Below are 21580 nucleotides of genomic sequence, written 5' to 3'. Positions count from 1 at the left end.
TTTAGTCCTGCGAAAAATTGGTCGTCCACAGTGAGCCGAGTTGAACGTTGGCACGCGCGTGCTCATTACCGTCATGTGCTTAAGGCTGTGTCTTGACCGTCAAGATGTGTCCCTGCCTCGAAATACTAGGCTGGTGGCTGTAGACAATGCAATATTCTTTTCTCGGCTAGCGGTGGAGCCAATACTCTTTGCGTTCACTCGACTAACGATATGAGAGTGACTTTTTTCGTGTAGCTCTGCCTCTAGGTACGCTGGACGGTGAAGCGACTGAGGGGCTGCGCGAGCGGCTATCGACTGACGCTCAGCACTCTCTGGATAGCTGACAGAATACCTCTGCGGATATTACTGCTACGTCATAGTATGCCTATATAGAATATGATTTTTCTTACTTTTCTTCACTTCTAATCATGCACCTCGCATTTTCAAGGCGTTTCCTGCACGGTACAGACGCCCACTTCAATAAGAGGGCAGAACAAGGTCATGCTTGAAGTCGATATAGGACTGGCTTCAAATTTCCAGCATAACCTGGGCCAACCCAGATCGTTATAATCGTGGTTGATGGTGTGTAACATATTGGTGAACACATTGATTTGAGTGAACGGTTGTAGAAATTACACCATCATCATGATAATTCACCGTCTTACACGCCGGTAATTGTATCGCGTTTTTTTTTTGCATAAAAAAATCTATTCGTACCAATTTCACTGTACTCACGGAAGCTAACGTTGCATAGTTTTTGCTCCTTTCAAAGCCCAAAACACGCCTAGGAAGATGAAGACTTACGGCCACGGAAAAAACGCAAGACATTTAGATCATTTTCTATGATTTAATTCGAAAATTATTTTTTCAATAACTTCAGTAATAAGTAAATGTCGATTCAGGAATTCGACGGGGATTACTCCAAAGGAAACCATTAAGGATTGTACAGTTAGTATGAGGCTAAATTAATGGTACCTTTTTGAAACAGTTGTGTAGACGAGCGCATATTTTAATTGATCTGCATAATACTGAACCTTCATTTAGTTTAGTAAGAAAACTTTTCATCGGCTCCCTTAGCGAATGACAGCAGCGCTTCTTTTCAAAGTCCGTTGACTCCTGCTTGGAGCTAACCATCCAGAAAATCACAACAGGGAAAGACGAACGTTCCTCTTACTTTCCGTTTTTTTTTTTCGAAAAATCTGGAATTTGCAATCCGTGCTACCTCACAGATGAGTAGGCCAGTACTACTCATAGTAGACTATACAAGTAAAATATTCCTAGTCGTGTATAGGCCTGAGCAGTAACTACAAGTCTGACTACAATAGATTTCTAATTATATGATATTTTCTTTACTGGCTGCATATGTATGTGTATATATATTTACTTATTTATTAATGCACTTCTAGCTCTGGAGGTAGATATAGTCTGACTCTATGACGTTGCAATAGATTCACTTTCTATACCTATCTAGCGGCTTAATTTAAACTTACAATATTGTATGTAAAAAACCTTGCGCAGAAAGCTGAAGTTGTACATAATAATAGTGAGCGATGAATATTCTTCACATTCGACTTAGTAATACTAAATGTTTTCATATGCCTTTTAATACAAATTGCATCTTTTGAAGGGTAAACATTGCAGTGGACAAGTACACGTCGTTTTTTAACTGCTTTTTGGAGTCGTTAGCTAGCCATAGTACTGAAGGACCATTATATATCAGATCTATGCACTATCGTTGACGAAATATAACCATTGATTACTGTAGAGTATCAGAGCTCGAACTGATCGACGAGGAACAAATTAACCGCTAGCTCACTATCCTTCTCCGCGTAATGAAAACTTTACCCGAAATCAACACCACGAAGGGTTTGTATGTGTTGCCAATATTTATTTCACCACATCCATATACGTATATATATATATATATGTATATATATACGTATATATATATATGTTGGATTTAAGAGTTTCCTATACAGTCTTCTAGGATAAGGTGATCTCTTTTAACGTACTACAATGGCTGCATATGTATGTGTATATATATTTATTTATTATGTCATATGAGTATATTTATATACTTTTATTATAATTGTTAGTAATATCGTAATTATTGTATTGTGATCTAGTCAGTTGTTACGTTCATTTTTTTTAATTCTTTGAACAAATACACGTGACTCACTTGGAACCATGTCAGTGTTGGTGTATATTTGTTTTTTTTTCTTTTTTTTTTTTTCTAATTTAGTCGAGTTTAGTGGAGCTGCATCGCTATAGTTCAGGTGAACGCATTCCTTTTTACGTCTCCCTTTGGTAGCACTTATATATATAGTTATGTTTTTGTTTTTATTTTATGCGTCTGTAATGTTCCTGTCATTTCTGATAGAAAGGATCATTCCTAAAACTGACAAAGTTGGATTATACAATGACACAGCATCAAGGTGAATCGTAACTTATTACATATTTTTGCAAATATTTACAGTTTAAATGTTAAGTTAAATCTGTCGAACCTGCAACAGAATCACAAAGGATTTCATTTGAACTTAACGCTTTTTCACAGGTTATCTTAATGCCCGTATACAATTGTCATAATTCGCTCAAAACTATGGTCCGCTTCCATTGTTTTGATACGTCGGGCAAGAAATCTATCCATCAACATAACGGTTCGATTGTTCGGAGTTCATCTGAGATCAATACGCACAAGTATATAACATGTTACCCCTTTACCTTTGTATTCACTATTTGCTACTCCGATAGTTCAAGATACCGACTTCATCGATTTCTGCTTTGTTTGTACGTTTCATATGATCAGTACATAATAATCACAATAGAATCAGTTGTTTGTTTCTGTGTTCGAGATAAACGACTTTTCTAAGTATTTGCTATCAAAGTGTTATAAAAGAAGATAAGGGTTTATCTAGGTTTTGAAGTCCTCTCGAAAAATATCCTTAGCGACCTAGAGAGGAGCGAAACCTCACAAAGTCGGTGAAGGCAGAATTCCGAATGGAGACTTGAAACGGAATATAAGTTAAACATCTTAAATAGGCTTTATTAAGAGTTAGACTCGCGCCATTAAATTATCATAGTCGTACCAAAATACATTATTTCGATCAGTTGATATTTTTGACATTCGGTTGTTAAAGGAAAAAATACGGGAATTGTTCCTCCAGTCCACCGGCTATCCAGCACGGTGCTCAAATCAGCCACGTTTTTTTTCTTCTTCTTTTTTTTTATTGGAATACAACTATAATTGATTTAAGGGTTTTAAATATTTGGTTTAATGCTGTTTCTGCCTCTACTGTAACTGGTTTCCATTCAGCTGCACGTAGATGGTGCTCTAAAATGTACGCATGAGATGCAAAAAAAAATAGTGCCTGTCGTAGTACGACATTGTGAATAGACCTTTCAGCACGAGTTGGTCAACACGAGACCAGTTTGCCCTCGAATGGCCACGTCTCATGGCGGATTTTATTATGAGAATAATGTGTCGATAAGGCAATCCATATGTCCAGCGACGTTTGAATTGCCCACAGCGCCAGAATATGGCAGCCTCTCATCTTGAGTTCATTACGCCAGCTAGACCGTACGCCATTGATTTACTAACGAACTGTGCTTTGCTTCATGGCTTATTGCATTACCGTTTTCTACCGAAGGGAAAAACTGGCGGAACGGAAGTGCTCGCGTGAATACTTCATCAAAAAGACGCCTCTCAACAGTTTGAACTCCTTTAATAGAGGTATCTGCTTGTGACGACGTAAATCAATCCGACCAAGTTCTGCTTCAAAGCGCGGCAAAATGAAACAGCCGATACAAGCGCATTGCCCATATCGAGACGTTACAGCTATTGTAGCGTAACAATGCTCATCGATAGGCAAAGAAGCAATGAGATCAAGCTTTGTTCTCCCGTTTAAGCTTGGCCTTGCTTGCAAAAAAATCAGTCCGATTACTTCTTTCTGTAATAATGTATCGATCTTCGATCAACACCTTTCGACCACTGTTGGTCAACCATAAAATTGGCACGCTTCCACGGACGAAAAAATCGTTCCGCCTCCCGTCAGCCGGTTGTAAATAGCCTGGCTACGGAAAAGCCACGACTGAACACCAATGAAAGCAAAAAAATAAAATGCACAACAGGTTTTTCTTTGACTGTTCTGCTTTTGTACACGAGGTGTAGCAAGCAATGTGCCTTCGTGAATCGTAGTGATAATGCTAATTAATTAAAGATCAATAGCGCTAGTAGCTATACCAGCAGCAGCAGCGCCATTCAAGTACACACATCCACAAATTACATATATATACCTGATTCGTCGTATAAGATACAACGTAAATATATGGATTATATAATGCATAATAACAATAATAGTTTTGCTTTTTTTTTTTTGTCATATATGTATACATGATCCTTTCTGAAATGGCCACAAGGCTAACTCAAATCGTTAAACTGAAAACCTGTATGCTACAGTGTTCTCTATTACGGTACCCTAAATAGTGGCTGGTACTTTGCAACAATAACATGAACGCTGGTCATTTTGTCACTACAGTGCAGGACAACCAATATGGTACTTGTTGTCGGTTGCTCTGTTTGCTCACACAGCCGGAAAATAAACCCATTACCTGTGTATTACTATTGATGCACAGAAAATATTTCGACCAGAACCAACCTTTTTATTAGTGGCAGTATAGATTCGACGCAGCGAGAAACCCCTGGGTGTGTTAATACAGTCACGTTTTTTCGATCTCGGTAGCCAACCGCAAGGTATCTCTTACAGCAATGGAGTATATCTATATTACCAATTGCTTGCGTCTGCTCGATCGTCTGCCTGGCCGTTTCTGCATTGATTCGAGAGCGTTACGTGAATCGAGAAGACGTTGTGTAAGTGGCCGAGTACGTCATTTCAGCTACTTGTTGTTAGCTGACTCTAGCGTTTAGTGACTGTGTGACAAATACGGCTTAGTATAAGCCTGATAATACCTATAATATTGCCATTGATTCCGGATAGTGTCTGTTGCTGGAGGACGCTTACAAATTAGATATAGATGTTTATAGTCTTACGTACGACATCGCAGTGTGGTACTTCATGATACGATTGCCCACCACCACAAAACGAATAGCTTCGAACTTTTACCACCACATATTCATAAGGTTAGCAGGCAGACACATTACCCACTAAGGTCGCGGGGACCTACAGTTAGGGCCAAACGATCTTGGATGGCTGACATATCGTACGAGACGAGTATAAATATGATAACGACGCAAAATTGTCCATTCTGTTAGGCGTAAAGACGTTGGAAACCAGCCAACGAAATTCTATAGACAAATAACTATCTCAAGTCCATCCCTGGCAAGCATTCCCGTTCAGGCTTGTTGTCGGAGCGTTGCAAGATGGAATTGTTGAATAAGAGTCAACAACGACATTGATATATCAGTGTGTAACAGTAACAGGAAATAGTAAAACAGTTAGTTAACAATTGGATTTTTTCGAAGAATATCAGTCTTATTGGTTTTGGGGACTGAGTGAAAGACTCCAGTTCGGTCTTCCTGCCTTGGTTAGATACGGAATGGCATCAGTGTTAAGGAGGCCAGATACAGAGAGAAAAACCCACAAAAAAGGGACTTGTTCCTGCTATTCACATTGAGAAAATTGACGTTGATCGAATACGAGATGAAGCATCATTAAACTTAAACTTTGCCAGAAGATACGACGAGAACATCTTCATATGAACAATAACATACCTATATATATAATTAGTAATACGCAGTGTTGTAGAAGACATCGTCGGGCAACAGCGGTGTCTTCTACAACACTGCCTATTACTAATTATAATCATTAATGGAACTTGCAGTCATTAAATCTTTTACATCACAATATTCGATTGGTAGATAATTTCCCGAGTCCAGTAGATTCGTACATATGTATCTTCTGTCTTTAGAAATATACCTGTTATTCGCGTTCATATACACCGTTGCTGCAAAAAGCTGAGAGCCAGCAGCGCCAGCAATTTCCAAGGCAAGCGTCATCAATGCTTTAAGATGCATTCTTTCCCTATTCAGCCTACCACACCCGTATATGATGTAGCAGGTCTGATTAGGTTTCGCCGCCTTCTTACACATGTAACGCACTATCTGAAAGTACTCGGACAGTATTACCCATTCTGCCGAATTTCACGGCTCAAGGAAGGCAATTGAGGCTGGATATTTCTTGCCATCCTCCCCGGCCATTATTAAATAGAGAAGTATATTGTACGAAGAGCTGTAGTTTGAAAATTGAGACGTTGACAGTCACCAAAGTGGCGCACACAACTTTCCTATTATCCAAATTATTGCCATTGAGGAACGTGTACACTCGAAGAAGAATTGGCCGGCTCATTTGAACAGAAAAGGCCTCGATGAGCTTGCAATACACGTTAAGGTTCGTCGCAAGCGCTGCTAGTATGAGTAGCCTTAAATAGGTTATCGCAGAAATGTAACAGAGTGTATTTTTGGTAGATATGGAATAGTGAGTGTTAGAAGATCCAGATACGCAGTATAACGTCGTCAAATATCTCTTAGGTGTGGCGTGTATAGAAGATGTGATCACTTTTTGTAGTTCAGGCTACTGGCTCCTTGATGTTCTAAGAGCGTCTGGTCATATTTTGGAAAACGAATTCCCCTCTGAATTACCATATCGTCTACGGTACATATACTTTTATAGGCTCGTACGTGCTTTGCTTAAGGGAGATGCTATTTTTAACAATTCATTTAGCGTATCGAGTATTACCTCCTCAAGTGTGCATTTATCAGAGCGCAATAATACTAATTAGTTCGTTCAGGCGCCGTATTAACTAATCCCTTTCTAGTTTTGTTTCAGAGATTTGTCAACGGTGGTTTCCTTCAATGGGTCTCACCTTCTACCTTTCTAAAAGAAGGGACTTTAGAGATAACCTTCGTCATCTTTATGTGCGCAGTGCTACCGTTTGGAAAATAATATAGTTTGAGTGTCTTTACTTCAGTGCGACTTTGTCTCATGCTGTTACGCCATCACATTCACGAACAGAGTGACTCGATAGGATAATTAATTACTATAATTATAATTATTACTTAGCTCTACTCGATCCAATACATTCGTGCTAGTATATAATCGTTCTACAACAACCTGTGACAGCTCATTCGTAGAGATCCCCTTGGTTAGTGGGACACTCTTATTAAGGCAGCGTGATACATATTTACGTTTCTATATGAGAGAATCCTGTGAGGATGCAAGAATCATGACAGCGGAGATGCTCGGATCATCACGCATAAAGTCTGTTGGCTATTCAGGCTATGATTTTGAGTTGAATTCTGCGAGATTTGTACAACAGCTGGATGAAATGGTGCCGAGAACATGAGCTCTGGCTCCGTGCGCTACATCGCATATACCCCATCCCTTTGTAGCGTATAGTTATTTCTAACGATCATCTACTGCGCATATCGGTAGTTTAGGTTTAAATCGAAGGCAAAATCTGCTATCGGCCGCTCGTAAGTCCCACTATAGATGTTTCTGCGTGTGAATGAAAATGGCTGACTTTGTCGGTCGCTGAATGTTTCGTTGATTGATGGAGGTTGGGGGTTAGCACAGTCCACCAACTCTACGCGTTAATTAAGCCTGATGACGACTGTTCGGCGATCATCTTACGATGACATTAGAATAAATGTATGTTTTTATTGAAAAAAAAGTTTTCACATTCCCTCATAATAGTATTGCCTCGACCACCATCTTCAATGATTTTTAACTTCTTCCCGCTAACTTCTTGCTAAGATCACGATACTAATATCATATTGCTGACTGTCTATTTACAATGTAAACACATGTTCAATTGGCCAATAGGCCTGTTCCTAAGTCCGATTTGGACACTATATTTAATAAATCTGTCACATATTTTGCCGTTGTTCGGCCCCGCACACAAGGAAACAACGACTTTTCAAGGGTATATTGTAGCTGGATTATACCGGCTTCAGCCACCTCAGCATCACATTCATGTTATATAATGCAAATATTATTTATGTGGGTGCCATCTACAACTTCTTATCGTAAACTTGATAGTATACGATTATGCATCTGATATCATTTGCGGCATTAGGCTTTTCGCTAGGAAAAATGTCCACATCCAGTTCCGAACTGCAGCTTTCACTCGCCTACTGCAGCCTTCTGTAAAGGAAACAACAGTTCTAACGAAGCCGCCGCAAAATGATAGCAGTTAGTGTGGCGGCAATTTTGAACGCGTTTTCGTCACCTGAGTTAATATTCTAGCGGCCTTTTTGTCGATTGCCAGTGTCCTGTCGTCCGTATTCGCTACAAGATCGTGGCCATACATCAAGATGCAGATTCCTTTCCGCGCCCATGTTGTGCCTTGCTTGTATTGAAGTGTTCGTTCCTACTGCCAGAAAACCGGGTAGAAACTAGTAGTCGTTAAGGGCTACAGGCCGATCGTCCTGTAGGCAGAAAAGCCACCGTTCGAACGGTGTAACCTGCAAATAACGATAGGTGGATTTCAAAATGTAGCCGATTCACATTGTTCGGAATTAGTCAGATCGTGCGATGACCACAGGTAAATCACATCCGGAACAGAACGTTGTCATTGGCTCTTAGCACTGCCCGCAGTAATTACGTAAATATACAATAATAATATTTGGTTGCTTTAGCATCGACCATAGACGATTTTTGCTACCTATTGGTCGTCTTATTAGATGCTGGTGCCCGAACTAAATTAGTTGCTTACTTCATGTTCCGTGATTCCATAAAATTCCCGTAGTTCGTCTGCAGGGAACCAAGCTGGCTCTTCCGGCGGCAAAAGTGTCACGCCACCGGCACGTAAGATTGCTACCAGTGGAATCCAGACTGTCGAGACACCAATAAGGAAAATGATCAGGAGAATGCACCAACCTGGCCAGGATAGCGGGATAGGAATCGCCTAAAAAATTGATTAATTAAAAAAACGGGAAAATGTAAACACGAATGTATTGTACTACGCATAGCTATAATATACGACTCGACTGACTCTAGACGGGGAATTTCCGTACAAAAAAAAAACTAATGATACGGAGTTACATACATGTTTTTTCATAGTACCTTCGATAATCTAACATAATAATGGCTTTAAGAAATTCGCAGGATGAAGAGTTCAACCACTCGCTAGAAACGAAGAAGTTCGAAGATTGCAACTTCAATACACACCGCTACCGCGAAAACTACGACTTAGAATCAGCGTAAGTACGCAAGTATAGTCCAATAATCATGTGAAAAAAATCTCTTTTTTTTTTTTTTTTTTTTATTATTATTTATGTTTTAGACAAAATATTCGGTTTATTCAGCTGGAGCCAAAAACGAATAAGGAACATTTATAGTCAAGCACTCCATATGAAGCCTATATTTTAGAGTTAATTTCGTTCACTTCATCTTAAGAGGTATCCTATCTTTTCTTTAATATAATATAATGGTAATGTCCACCCTATGGATATACCCGTAAGGAACCTTTTCTTGTTTGCGATACCAAATGCGATCTGAGTATTTCAAAGTTCCGTCTATAAGAACGATGCCGAAGCAAGAGATAGTTCGGCTAGTGGCGTCTGCGCTTGTCATTTCCAGCCTTTGATAATCGGCAGATTGGTGAAACAACTTCACAAATAAACGTGCTGATTCCGAACGGAAAAAATTTGAGAGTATTTAATAACATCTAACCTACCTGTTCGCGGTCCCAACCTTCGTATTGTATGCCTCCGGTGAAGATTTTATAAAATGAAGCAGCAAGAATAGTGAGCATTGTTACTGGGGCAAGGAACTTCCAACAGACGTTGAAATAAAATCCGGGTCGTACGCCAGTCATTAATTCGATGTCGTCGTTAAATCTGCGAAGGTAAGGGCTGTATTAGATTCGAATTTATAATATATGCATTTTTTTTTATGAGTTACAGCTTTTTAGCCTGTAATTTTGCTTCATCGGTACCACGCAAGCGGATGTTTTAATATCAGTAATCTACGACAAACCCTAAGGATTTACCCTAAAGAAATACAACGTGTAACGAAGTCTTTCAACGGTTTATATGCGCGCTGCGCCAGTTATGGCGCCGCCATTTTGCATCGGTTCGTACCGTTTGAGCCCGTAGATCCATGCGATAGAAATTGTCTCACCCAACGCGATAATGAGCAACGGGAAACTGCCAGCGAAATTGTCGAATAATGTAAACGCGTAGTTGCCTGCCCCATGGGCGAATATCATGGAAAGAACGCACGAAAGTGCACAAATGCTTCCTAGAAAACAACGCAAGTAGGAACGTTTGTTTTTGATTGTCTGATTCACATTCGTTCTATACACACCTTGCTTAAACATAGATACAGGCATTGCACTAATATTAAATACATCTGATTAATAGTAGGCAGACGCGTAAATAAATACCTGTGAGTAATTCTTTGCGTAGGTTGGGAAATAGCTTGAGATCGACAATGGAGGTGACCACCCCCTCCAGGGTGCCAAACTGGCTATCGATGCCCAGTGTGAATAGCATCATGAAGAATAGCACCGACCAGAACGGTGCGCCTACGAGATAGCAGAACAGTTGTGATCAAATGAACATATAAATACTAGTACAATTTATTTACGGAAAATACTATAAAAGAAATACTAAATTAAATCGAATGCTGTCTTTCTTTGATTTGATGATCGCTGCCCATTTAAGTTGTATGAAATTGTTTAAAAACATTAAAAAAATATGTCGGTAAACGATTTTCGGAAAGTCACTCTAGGCTCCTTAAACGCCCATATAAGTTTTGTGGCAGGGAAATTGGACATTTTTAGCGATTGGTAGTCGAAAATAAACATGCCGTTAGCTTCGTGTTGCTGGTAGAAGCGAGCCGTTTGAAGCAGCACTCAATCAGTAAGGGATGTAAAATCGAAAACATTTATTCTTAGTTTTACAGGAACGCCTTAAGTGCGAGCTCTGCTCACCTGGGAACTGATTAATGGCTTCTGTAAAAGCAATGAAAGCCAGGCCTGGGCCAGAGGCACTCTGCTGTAGCTCCTCTTCCAAGTTACACTCATTCCAACCAACGGCTCCCTTTGGCGGATGCGTTATATTAGGAAATCGAAGCGCCCTGTTCGCTAGACAACGTTTATTTGTCATGTGCGCCTTGAAGCCTACGTATTAAAGGTCCTTTTTTTATTTAGGTTTTTTTTTAGCCTATTCTTACATGCATGTTGATGCAACAACAATAACGTTCTAATACAATAATGCAGTTATAAGAATAACTAACTGAAAAATTATTTCGGATTTTATCATCATCAGATTTTCAATTACGTCCGGACCCGAACAGGTAGCATTAAAGGCACTCAGTGCGGCATTAGTCACGCCGACCAGATCCTACTGCATTGCGTGTGAGCGTCAAGCGTTAAGTTTACGTAAGTAGCCTATGGCTTTGGATCTAATACGTGTACTTTAGAAGTAAACGGTCCGGTTATTATCAACTGTAGTTTATCGTTGACTGTAAAAGTTGGTCAATACGTACCGAGAATTGAAAACACCACAATCCCAGCGAACATCGACGTGGCGCAGTTACAGAAAGACACTACTACGGCATCCCTAGAATATGACGTATAGTGTAAAACTATCTGTTTAAATTCTATTGCTACCAAAACAGGTCAGTTCTTTAATACAATGAATTATTCCATGTAAAATTGCCGGCGTCACTTTTGGTGGCTCTAATTAGATTAAAAAGAATCCTTTATCTACGGGAAAAGCGCTGAACTAATGTTAGATACTGTTGAAGACTCAGAAGGCCTTTAGGAACTGAGAGGTTAAAAAACAGCTAAAATCAGATACCTGAAGCAGTTATTGTGAACGGGGTTGTAGGAGGAAAACGCGATTAGTCCACCGAACGCTAGGCCCAGCGAGAAGAAGATCTGGGTGCCCGCTTCAAGCCAGACCATTGGGTCGCCGAGTTTTGTCCACTACGATCGACAAAAGATGATTAATGCTAGATCTGCCCTTAATAGGACAATAACTTGTCGCAAGCAAAATCGGCAGGCAAACGACGAAATAGTACAAACGGCATAGGGTTATTCGTAGTAAAGATTTACTTGGTTTGCGACAGTAGAAGATGGAACATTGTACAGAAGATGCTGTGCCAACGTCTTTACGTGGCATTTTGTAACAACGGAAGAAGAAAACAAAGTTACTGTACAGAGACTTACATCCGGCTTGAAAAGGTGGATCAGCCCATCCGCCATTCCTTCAAGGGTGACTCCGCGGAAAAAGAAAATGATCAGTACGAAATAAGGGAAAGTCGCCGTAACGTACACCACCTAGAAAGACCACATTAACCATGTAAATATCAGCGTACAAGATGGCAAAGTGTAACTTGTATCTTCGTCTGAGAAACTTCGAATGTTATGATCTCAACCGCGTGTCGCTTTTTTCCCATCGCATGAAAATGAACCTTGAAGACATATGTTTGCCTAATCTTCTAAATCTCTCGCCCACTTACTTCAACCGATAAGGCTGAAAAGCTAAATCGCACTTTGTTAATGACTGCTTATCGAAACATGCCATCAGATATTTGTCGCGTATCAGTCATTCTTTAACTTTGTAGTTTGCCCTCTTGTGCGAGTAGCTTTTCATTGAAAAAAAAGCGAAGCCTATTCGAAGTTTTTTGGCTGACGCGCTACGACACCGTATCACCAGCGGCACATGCCTTTCCTGATGAGGCGATACCCTTTATCATGCACATGTAGCAGAGGATCCAGGCGGCGACAAGGCACAATGCGATTTTGTAATTGAAAGGAGCCGGAGACCCGATATCCGGTGAAATGTCGAGCGTCACCCGGTACCAGAAATACTGCGTCGGACTGCTTTTCTGCAAATGAAATTGTCAGACATCGTTAAAAAATGAAATCAGCGTTTGAACTTTCGCTATGCTAAGTTTATAAGCTACAACTCTCATAACCTGCTATCGCCACACCTACACTAATGTGACAAAATGCAGGCGCGCTTTTTTAAAAAAAGATGCTACGAAGCCTTAAGCTTAGCTTCAAATTTGGCTAATCAAATATACAAATGTTAAAACGACACCAAAGGCTATTGTAAAGCAATATATGAGCAGACAAGGATCAACTACGAGAAATCCTAGCAGCCTAAACAAAACCTATATTTACTTTAATTTACTTATATTATCAGTTTTATGCGCATATATGTGAAACTATTGATGGAACATTGATTTACAAATCATTAATTTACCTGGCACTCAGGTACGATTAGTGCAGTGTCATTTGCCGTAATGATGTGTGGGCATTCTGCCCAGGGCAACGGCGTGCTGAATGATTGCAGAAAATAGTATAGGCACCACGCAATAATGGTATTATAATAAAGTGCCACATTGAACGATACCACAGCCGAGGCCATACCTAAAACAATTGATCGTACAAAAAAGTAAAAACAGTTTGGGCTTTAACAAGTTTGAATAAGTTTGTTTGTTAAAATGACCGTTTGTAGTCTGTTTGAAGCCAAGGAACGGAAAAATCTAACGTCGTCCGACCTTTTCCGCTTAACTGCAACGAATAGTTTGCGATGATGATTCTAAATAGATAGAAATAAACTCACCGATTCCTCCACAAAATGGTGACACCAGGTTCCATACTCCAATAGCTCCTTTACGGAGTCTCTGGCCTACAGCGAGCTCCATATAGAAGATGGGTAGTCCCTCGATGGCCAGCATAATGAAATATGGAATTAAAAAGGCCCCTACATAGCAACGAAAAACAGAAGATAAGAAGCTGCATCACGTACTAGATGAAGCCATCTTATCCAATTCAACAAAAAGAGTTCACTGCTACTTTGAAATCTAACTAATAGCTCGACAAATTTTTAAAATGCACTTTTAGATTATATTTCAAGTTCGTGGTTTTACCTCCCCCGTTCTTTTGCGCTAGGTAAGGAAAACGCCAAACATTGCCAAGACCAACGGCATAACCAATTGTGGCGAGAATAAATTGCAGTTCGCTGTCCCACGACTCTCGCTCATCTTCAGCTCCTTCTGGACACGACGCCTATAAATGATTCAATTGTTATCCTTTTTGTCCTTTTGGCCCCTATCAACACCCATCCGTCCATATCGTGGACTTCCCTTAATAAAGTGGTAACTAATGGTTTTTCTCTAGAACGCTACTCTCGCGTTTATGTATAATTGTATAATACTTTCGACTACTACTTGGACCAACCTCGTTCAATACCTCGTTCGTGGAAACCATCATTGGTTTTATCAAAGCATTTCAGAGCTTCAATACAAATAGATATTTCGTTCACCTGTTTCAACTATTTTATACATTTGCTATGGAATTCGTGGTTTTACTATCTCACAAACGGCGATTGCCCTTCTATGCTATGAAGCTTTTTTGTTTATACCTTGAAAACTTGATGCCCCTTTTTGCCCTTTCCTGGAGCGGCGAGATTGCGTTCATCATCATCATTTTCCGCGTCTCTTTCGTCACGGCCGGTTATCGTAGCAACGTCAGCTTCAAATGCCTGATTTGTTGTCCCGTAGTTCTGTCCGAGGAGCCGAGGAGAAATTACAGCGGAAGCAAACAAGAAATTAGCATTAAACAATAGTAGGGGTGGTAAAAAACGACAATCATTGCAGACTTGTCGAAAAATAATAAAATGTTTTGTATTTTTTTATTCTTTAAGCCTAGCTTGATTGTTTCAAGGTATTGGGAACGGGGAAGAATACGAGCTTGTGTCGACGGAACGCGCAGGTAGCGCCTTCTAAAGCTGCTGTCGTTAACAGATATACTATTTAACAAAGACAAGCAATACCTTCGTTTGTATACCGTTAGCAATTAAAGTGTGTTGTTTGTGCCCTAGCTAGATGCAAGTATCTTCCCAGGAAGATTGCGGAGGTAATCTTCATTTTAATATCAAACATTGGGTGGCGCTTAGTATTGTAATACAAGTGACACGCACATTATGATTGCTGGCATCGGTTCCATCTGGCAGAAGCGGTCCTTGCATTTCTCGCAGTTCGACCTAGAATAGCCATATATTCATTTCTTAATGTACGGATCTAGCAGTTATGTAATCGCATCGCATCAACACTTAACTGAAGCTTGTCAAAGACTTTACCAACATAGTTTTCTCATTCAATATATATAAACTAAAAGATAAGAGAACAACAAATATATCCTAGAGGGCATCAAGTTTTTGTGAGATCCTCAAATGGTAAACGCTGTTCGTTTAATACAGAAACATCTATGGACTGGCTCCTCTTCTTCTTGCCCGCTTTTAAAAGAAACACATGTTTGATGACCTTAGAAAAACATTTTCTCTTGCATTTTTCCTATTTAATATGAAGGCGGACAAAACGAGACAAGGTATCAGCAGACCAAATTTAAGGATTTTTAACAATGTACGATACACTAATTGCATTGGGCGAACGGCAGCTGCTCCGTTGTCATTGCCACGTTGCCGCTAGCCCCGTAATACCTGTCTAAAACGGGACATGCATTAAGCGTGCGTGAGGTAGTGGCAAAGTGCAAAACAATAATAAAAAGGTCTATGACATAATTCCACTGTTAACATGGGCCGACTGTCCCTACGTTGGTCGTGCCCTAGTCAAGTTGCTATTTCCTCACGGGACCTCGCGCCAACGAGCAGAAAAAACGAGAGGTCAACGAGGAAACGTGAGCTTGCGAACAGATAAATGCATAGACAGCAAAGGAACAACCTACCGTACAAACGATTCGCATTTAGCCATGGGAAAAAAAGGTAAAGGATAGAAGTAAGAACTAGGTTGTCATATGCTTCTTCTTGCATCCAAACATCCAAACATCCAAACAGATTTAAGGCAGCGTATTCGCACTCGTTAAAAAGAATAAGAGCTTATCTATGGATCGATGCGTTCTTTTCATTTGAAAGCTTTCCGTACGGCTTAAAAACAAAAAATCGCTAACAATGAAATAGGGGCGATAAGCATGTGGTCTAAGCTTAGCGTCGGGTTTCGAGTGGCAGCGAAGGCATAGAAATGCGAGCATGATCTGTCTCTCTAGCTAGCATCGCAGTGGCGTTTCAGTTCGGTGCAAGGACTCTGTGCCCCAGACGATGTATGCTGCTTCTGCTGCTGTGTCCATACGTCCAAGTAGAGTTTCGGCCGAAACACAGGGATCAAAAAATAAGCCTCACTACCATGGTACCTACCTTTGGACCAACGGGCAGTTCCGCAACAGTATTTTGCTTCCTGAGAATATTCTGCATGGCGATGTGTTGTTTTTTCGAAGTGTTGAAATAACCGAGCCGAGAGTGTCTGTTGGGCTTTACTTGCTTCAGCGGCCTTCGTCTGTTGCCGGGACTTCGTTATACATGGTGCCTCCTATACGGGTATCTAGAATTATGAGGTCCTATTTGCACGACTTGATGCATATATCACTGGTTATGCGGTAATGTTTAGGTCTTCACCAGTGGCTAACGGTCTTTATAAGTTCGTTTGTTAAGTTTCCGACACAATATTTAGTTGAAGACGCGGTAATTGCTGTTAGCGTCGGCAGTCGAGGAGTTTCGAGATATTCTGTAATGACATAGTTGGAGATATCGTATTAGCCGTCAAACCTGTACAAGCTCTAAATTCCATTCAGTAGATAGTTGTGATAAATAAATTATCATAAATCTATGGTGAAACATCAACATAATCCGCGTAACTCAAAAGCGTTGTCTCCAGGTCGGTCCTGGAAACGGACAACACAAGACTCGATCCTGATAGCTTTTGAAACTATAGTATCAGCTACACTGAGCTATAAAATAAGGATAACTCACAGGAAATAACAGAGGACACTCATAAATAAACCGAATCAGCTGATTCTTAGATTATTGAGAGCAGAGTCCCCTTTAAACTAGTCGCAACGATTGTACGCCGACTCGCTGCTGTCCAACTCGTTGGACGTGGCCTAATGAACAGCATCCGTGAGACGTATAGAATGAGGCAGCGGCATTTGGACACTGATGAGGTAAGCTACTTTACTTTAATTAGACAACTTATCATATTTTATAGTAATCCTTTTTAGCCTAGGCGGTTGTCAAGGGACCTTTCTTGACCTCTTAGAATTTGATGTCCTCTTGTTTCATCGTACTGTCCTTACAAGTACCCACACAGTCGGCGAGTCATATCGTTTTGCTACCATCTAATCATCTTGAAAAAAGCAGCTATAATATATAGGAAATCATAATCCGCACATACTATTTTATACGTGGGTTTTTTTTACATTTCATGAAACGCAACGTGCATATTGTTAAGTGGAAAAGATACATTTCGTAAACACGTTTTCCTGCTTTTAAAAGTTCTACAAGCAGCGTACTTCCATAGGCATGGGTTTACAAAGCGCCACATAAATTTTCTGAATAGTGTCTATATATATACATATATATATATATATATATATATATATATAGTTTCTGTACCGATCAGACGCCCCGTATTTGTGAACTATGTTGTTTAACGTGCTGTGATAACCCATTGTCACTGCTGTTTCCAGAAATAAATTTCAACGAACCCCTTAGATATTAATAGGGTGATGTAAAGGTATGGCGATCTAGTAAAAACTGTCCTGCACGAAAGAGGTTACGGATTCTTTACCTGCACGTGAAGTTCCGTGCTCCCAGGCCGGTAGGCTCAACTGTTCTCAGCTGAGTTGTTTTACAGTCCTTTAAACACTTAGAAACCCTCGTTGCTGCTTTATTACCTACGGACAAGTACGGTATATACGAGTCCATATACCTCACAGCATCGGCTTGTATTATATGCCGTCGAATGCTGCGTGTAAATGGAACGACAACGGCCTCACAGAGGAAGCAGCATCGCTTATAAGATGTTGCCGGCTTTACTACCTACTTTCTTGATTTAATTAAAGCTGAATATTGAATACGCCTGCTGTTTGACGCAGCTTATATGCTGTGAGCATGGCTAGCAAGAAGGGATCAATGATGTAATGGCTCCGATATGCGGCATGTTCTACAAACGCTATGTAGCTCCAGATATTGTTAGGATTAATCATCAGAATTGATGATGGCACAAGCAATTAACTAAAACAGTTATAAAAAGATGTTTTTTAGCTTAGTCAATCCGCCTGGGGTCTCGTTAGTCATATTCATTATGTACGCTCAGCAATTTAAATCGAGACCGAATGATGCCCAGTTGATTAGTACACATCCTTCAGATAACGAAGGTAGCTCATATAGTCTTCACAAACAAACAAACAACAAAGGGTCAGCCACACGGTTCTGGCCCTTTTAGATACTATCATGGTACATGTCGGACGAAAAACTCATTGCCAATTTAACTATAACGGAGCCAAACAGAAACGTTCTTTAGAAAAACAAAACCACAGGTAGACACTGAGCGCTCCACACTTTAGTGTTACCTGGCGAGTCTCGACAGCAGCGCCGATTGACCAAAACGATACGTCACGGCTGTGTGGCTGTACTTTCTCTGCCTGCTTTTTCTGTGTTTGGTACAGTATAGACACCGTTACTATGGCTTGCGTTGTCGTAGCAGCTTCTGTTGCGCAATACAACGCCTAACAACGTACATACACCATCGATTTCTATATGGTATACTGATAGTATTTCTATTTTTGGACACTGCACTTTTATCCGTACTCATGCCCCAGCGTCAACCGATCATTGCGTCTGATTTCCTGCACTACACTTTTGCATCGGACGAAAATAGGAAAACATAGAAATATCGAGCCGTCGACGAGGAGAACCAACACAATTTCCGAAAAAGCTACGCTTTATCACTTCTCGCCGCTTTTGACTAATTGTATAGGAGTATGTGACATTACGATTTGCACATACCTATATATATATGAACCAGGTTCGTATACGTATATAGACGTGTCGTTTTTCCCCTATCTACCAATACCTTCGATTATCATTACCTACCACTTGCTTAGCTCTTTTTCAATCAACAACTTTAAACGGCTCACTTAACTACATTTCGTTATTACGTACTTTTTACGATTATGCACTTCATAAACAGGAATGTCTGTGCAAGTTTCCAAGTCGACGAGGTCACCACCGTTGTATCGTCTGTGTTAGAGGTACTAACGTCGTCTTAATTTCATGCATACTTCGATTCCATCCATTCGATGTATACAAAATAGATCGCCGAAATGACAGTATTAGTAGCGGCAAGCTACGTTCTATGAGGCCTGGCATCGACCAGGAACAATCTTCATTAACAGCGACAGTCTTCCTTACATCGTTGTCGTTTATTTTGCTTTTATCTTGAGCTTCTCACGTTTGCTTCACTGCAATAACTAGCCACTTCTTTGGCGCCTTCGTTATAGGAGTTACTAGTCGTAGCTCTAGCACTGTTCTATTGATGAGAAGAAGAAATAACAGTCTTTACTAGATAGTTTCCGAAGCAAATAAGCTTTAGGTCATAAACTGTCTGATGGGTTACACCTTTTTTCAACAACACTAGTAACAAACCACAGCAATAACTTCCTGCCGTTACTGTAACTATTATAACATTTTGCTTGTTTCCGCAGCCGCAGCTAGTGGATACCTCTGATTGATCTGACGCGCGTTAACGCGTAGCCGGATCTCGTTTGCTCACTGAAACTTTCTCTGCCCGCTGTTCATTCCACCCTCCATTGTGTGCAATTGTAACTGTTTTCCGCGTTGAGAGCGCCTTGGAGTTCCCGTTTCGTGCTGCCAGAGCTAGTCTAATCAAGCTACCGCCAGCGCGCACCTATCTTATTGTCGTATCAGGGAGTCGTGTGTCTATTTGGGTTGGAATCCGGCCGAATTCCGCTTTCACTTCAATGTTTTTGCCTTGTGAATCGTGGTTGCCGCTAACGGCGACGCGCTGCTGTCATTACGGCGTTCGCCACTGATGTCACCGCTGTTTCCTTTGCCATTGATGCTATTTCGATTAGCTATCAGGTGGCTTTTTCTCCGCTGTTATCCGTTAGAGTCCGTGTTGAATTCAGCCGTGCTAAGGCTCACGGTATTTGTAATCTCAAAGAAGTAGCCGCAGCCGTTGGAGGGAGACAGCAAAATCGGATCCTCGCCGTCGTCGTCAGTGACAGTGATGGTGATGGTGATAGCAGCGAATGAAGTGTACAGGGGCCATTTGGGCCACCATTGGAGTGTGTCCTGAAAGGTAGAAGGTAGAGGGCCAGAGTTGAACGCATTGAAGGGGAGAGAACTTTGTTGTGGTTTCGACCGCCCCCACAACGTCTCCTCTCGTTCGTCGAAGGTTTGGGGCAGGGTCAAAAGGGGACTTCATATTGCTAGTGCTACCGCCGCTGGAGGGCGAAAGGAGGGCAACGACCCCTCGACGAACGGGTATCTTATTTTGTCCCTCGCTTCGGGCAACAGCCCTCGACCAGCCCTAATCCATTACCGCAGTGCTCCATTCCCTTCAACACCAAGGTCCTCTGCACTAACTCATAATACAACCTGAGCTTGAGACAGATATAAGAGGCTTGGACGCCTCCTTCCTCAACGTTGAGCTCGTTTGCACTTACGTACTAGGACATCTCGCGCATTTCATCCCAAAGTGTTTACAGCTTGCTCGTTCACTTGCAGAACCGACGCATGCAACATACATATGTTGGCCTTAATGCCATCTGCATTGGTCGTTACCGCACAGGGTCGTCCTTGTCATCTATCTAGTCGAAGGCAAAATCATCGTCCTGCTTTATGAGACCTTGTCGCTAGCGCGGTATTAGGATCTCATAAAAGCTCACATGGACAAGCCATTACAAAAAGGAAGAGGGCACTCCGAGCGAATGGTAGCTAAACAATGGATGGTCTTTTCATAGAATGGAACAGTGGCAGCCGCTGCGAACCATTCCGTTGTTTTGCTGCCATACAAGAAAAAGGGAAGGAACGAGAACATCCCCTTGACGGCAAATGCTGGTCGTGGATTGAGAACAAGCGCTAGACGCTAAACGGCTAACAGCGAAAACGGAACTGCGGTTGAAAAAATCTATGAGAGTGTAACAAGTGAGGCGTGCAGGGGGCAAATATACGTATAGTATATATATATATATATATAAATCAATGGATCATTAAGCTTTTGATTCGCTTGACTTTCTATGGGAAAAAGAGGTAATATCAACTGCTTTTATTATTATTGTTTCTACTACACCCGCAGAGCCGTAAAAACCGTATAGGAGAAACTAAGTGGATTTACGAAATCATCGAAGGAAGTTGATCGACATTGATGACGGAAAATGTAGGATGGTCGTTGTAATTTTTTTCGTCACTACTCATAACGCGTATTAATAAAGCCAATCAGTATGTATGTTAAACAATGGACATTTATGCTGTGTATCTATTAGAGTATAGTATGAGTGAAGACGTCGATTGTATGATTGTTACAGTACATTTGCTGGATTTAGTGACGGGTGTGTGTATGGCACGCTAAACGGAACAAGCTGTTCCGCAAATAGGGCTTGTCGATCTATATCAGCGAGAATTCGAATTTTTTAGCATAGTTCAACACCACCGGGTTCAACTATCTGTACCAACAAAAATGCCGAAGCTTTTTTTCAAGATAGGTGGTTATTCAAATAGTTATCTAATTTGAGTTTTAATTATTAA

The 21580-nt window shown here is 40.8% G+C and overlaps 1 protein-coding gene and 1 long non-coding RNA gene across 2 annotated transcripts; one reads left to right on the top strand and one right to left on the bottom strand.

Annotated features, from left to right (window-relative positions):
* Positions 1 to 1846: 1846 nt before the first annotated feature.
* On the bottom strand, positions 1847 to 20779 carry LOC111252994 (sodium-dependent neutral amino acid transporter B(0)AT3-like). The gene is made up of 17 exons (XM_022811746.2): positions 18974 to 20779; positions 16169 to 16535; positions 14939 to 15001; positions 14381 to 14521; positions 13887 to 14025; positions 13580 to 13720; positions 13217 to 13383; positions 12675 to 12836; positions 12175 to 12285; positions 11804 to 11931; positions 11490 to 11563; positions 10933 to 11121; positions 10384 to 10524; positions 10079 to 10238; positions 9673 to 9835; positions 8710 to 8901; positions 1847 to 8458 (listed from the first exon to the last, which is right to left on the bottom strand). Exons 2-17 carry the CDS (start codon positions 16223 to 16225, stop codon positions 8390 to 8392), a joined length of 2097 nt encoding a protein of 698 aa, XP_022667481.1. The 5' UTR covers positions 16226 to 16535; positions 18974 to 20779; the 3' UTR covers positions 1847 to 8389.
* Positions 9735 to 11965, top strand: LOC111252995 (uncharacterized). Its single transcript, XR_002674444.2, has 4 exons — positions 9735 to 9843; positions 10897 to 11134; positions 11270 to 11382; positions 11834 to 11965. It is a non-coding gene; the product is annotated as an uncharacterized LOC111252995 (long non-coding RNA).
* Positions 20780 to 21580: the final 801 nt, after the last annotated feature.

The sequence above is a fragment of the Varroa destructor genome, unplaced genomic scaffold (genome assembly GCF_002443255.2).
Source record: "Varroa destructor unplaced genomic scaffold, Vdes_3.0 BEIS01000006.1, whole genome shotgun sequence".
NCBI classification, from domain to species: Eukaryota; Metazoa; Arthropoda; class Arachnida; order Mesostigmata; family Varroidae; genus Varroa; species Varroa destructor.
Note: the sequence above shows the minus strand (reverse complement) of the source record. Positions and strands in the feature narration are given on the sequence as shown.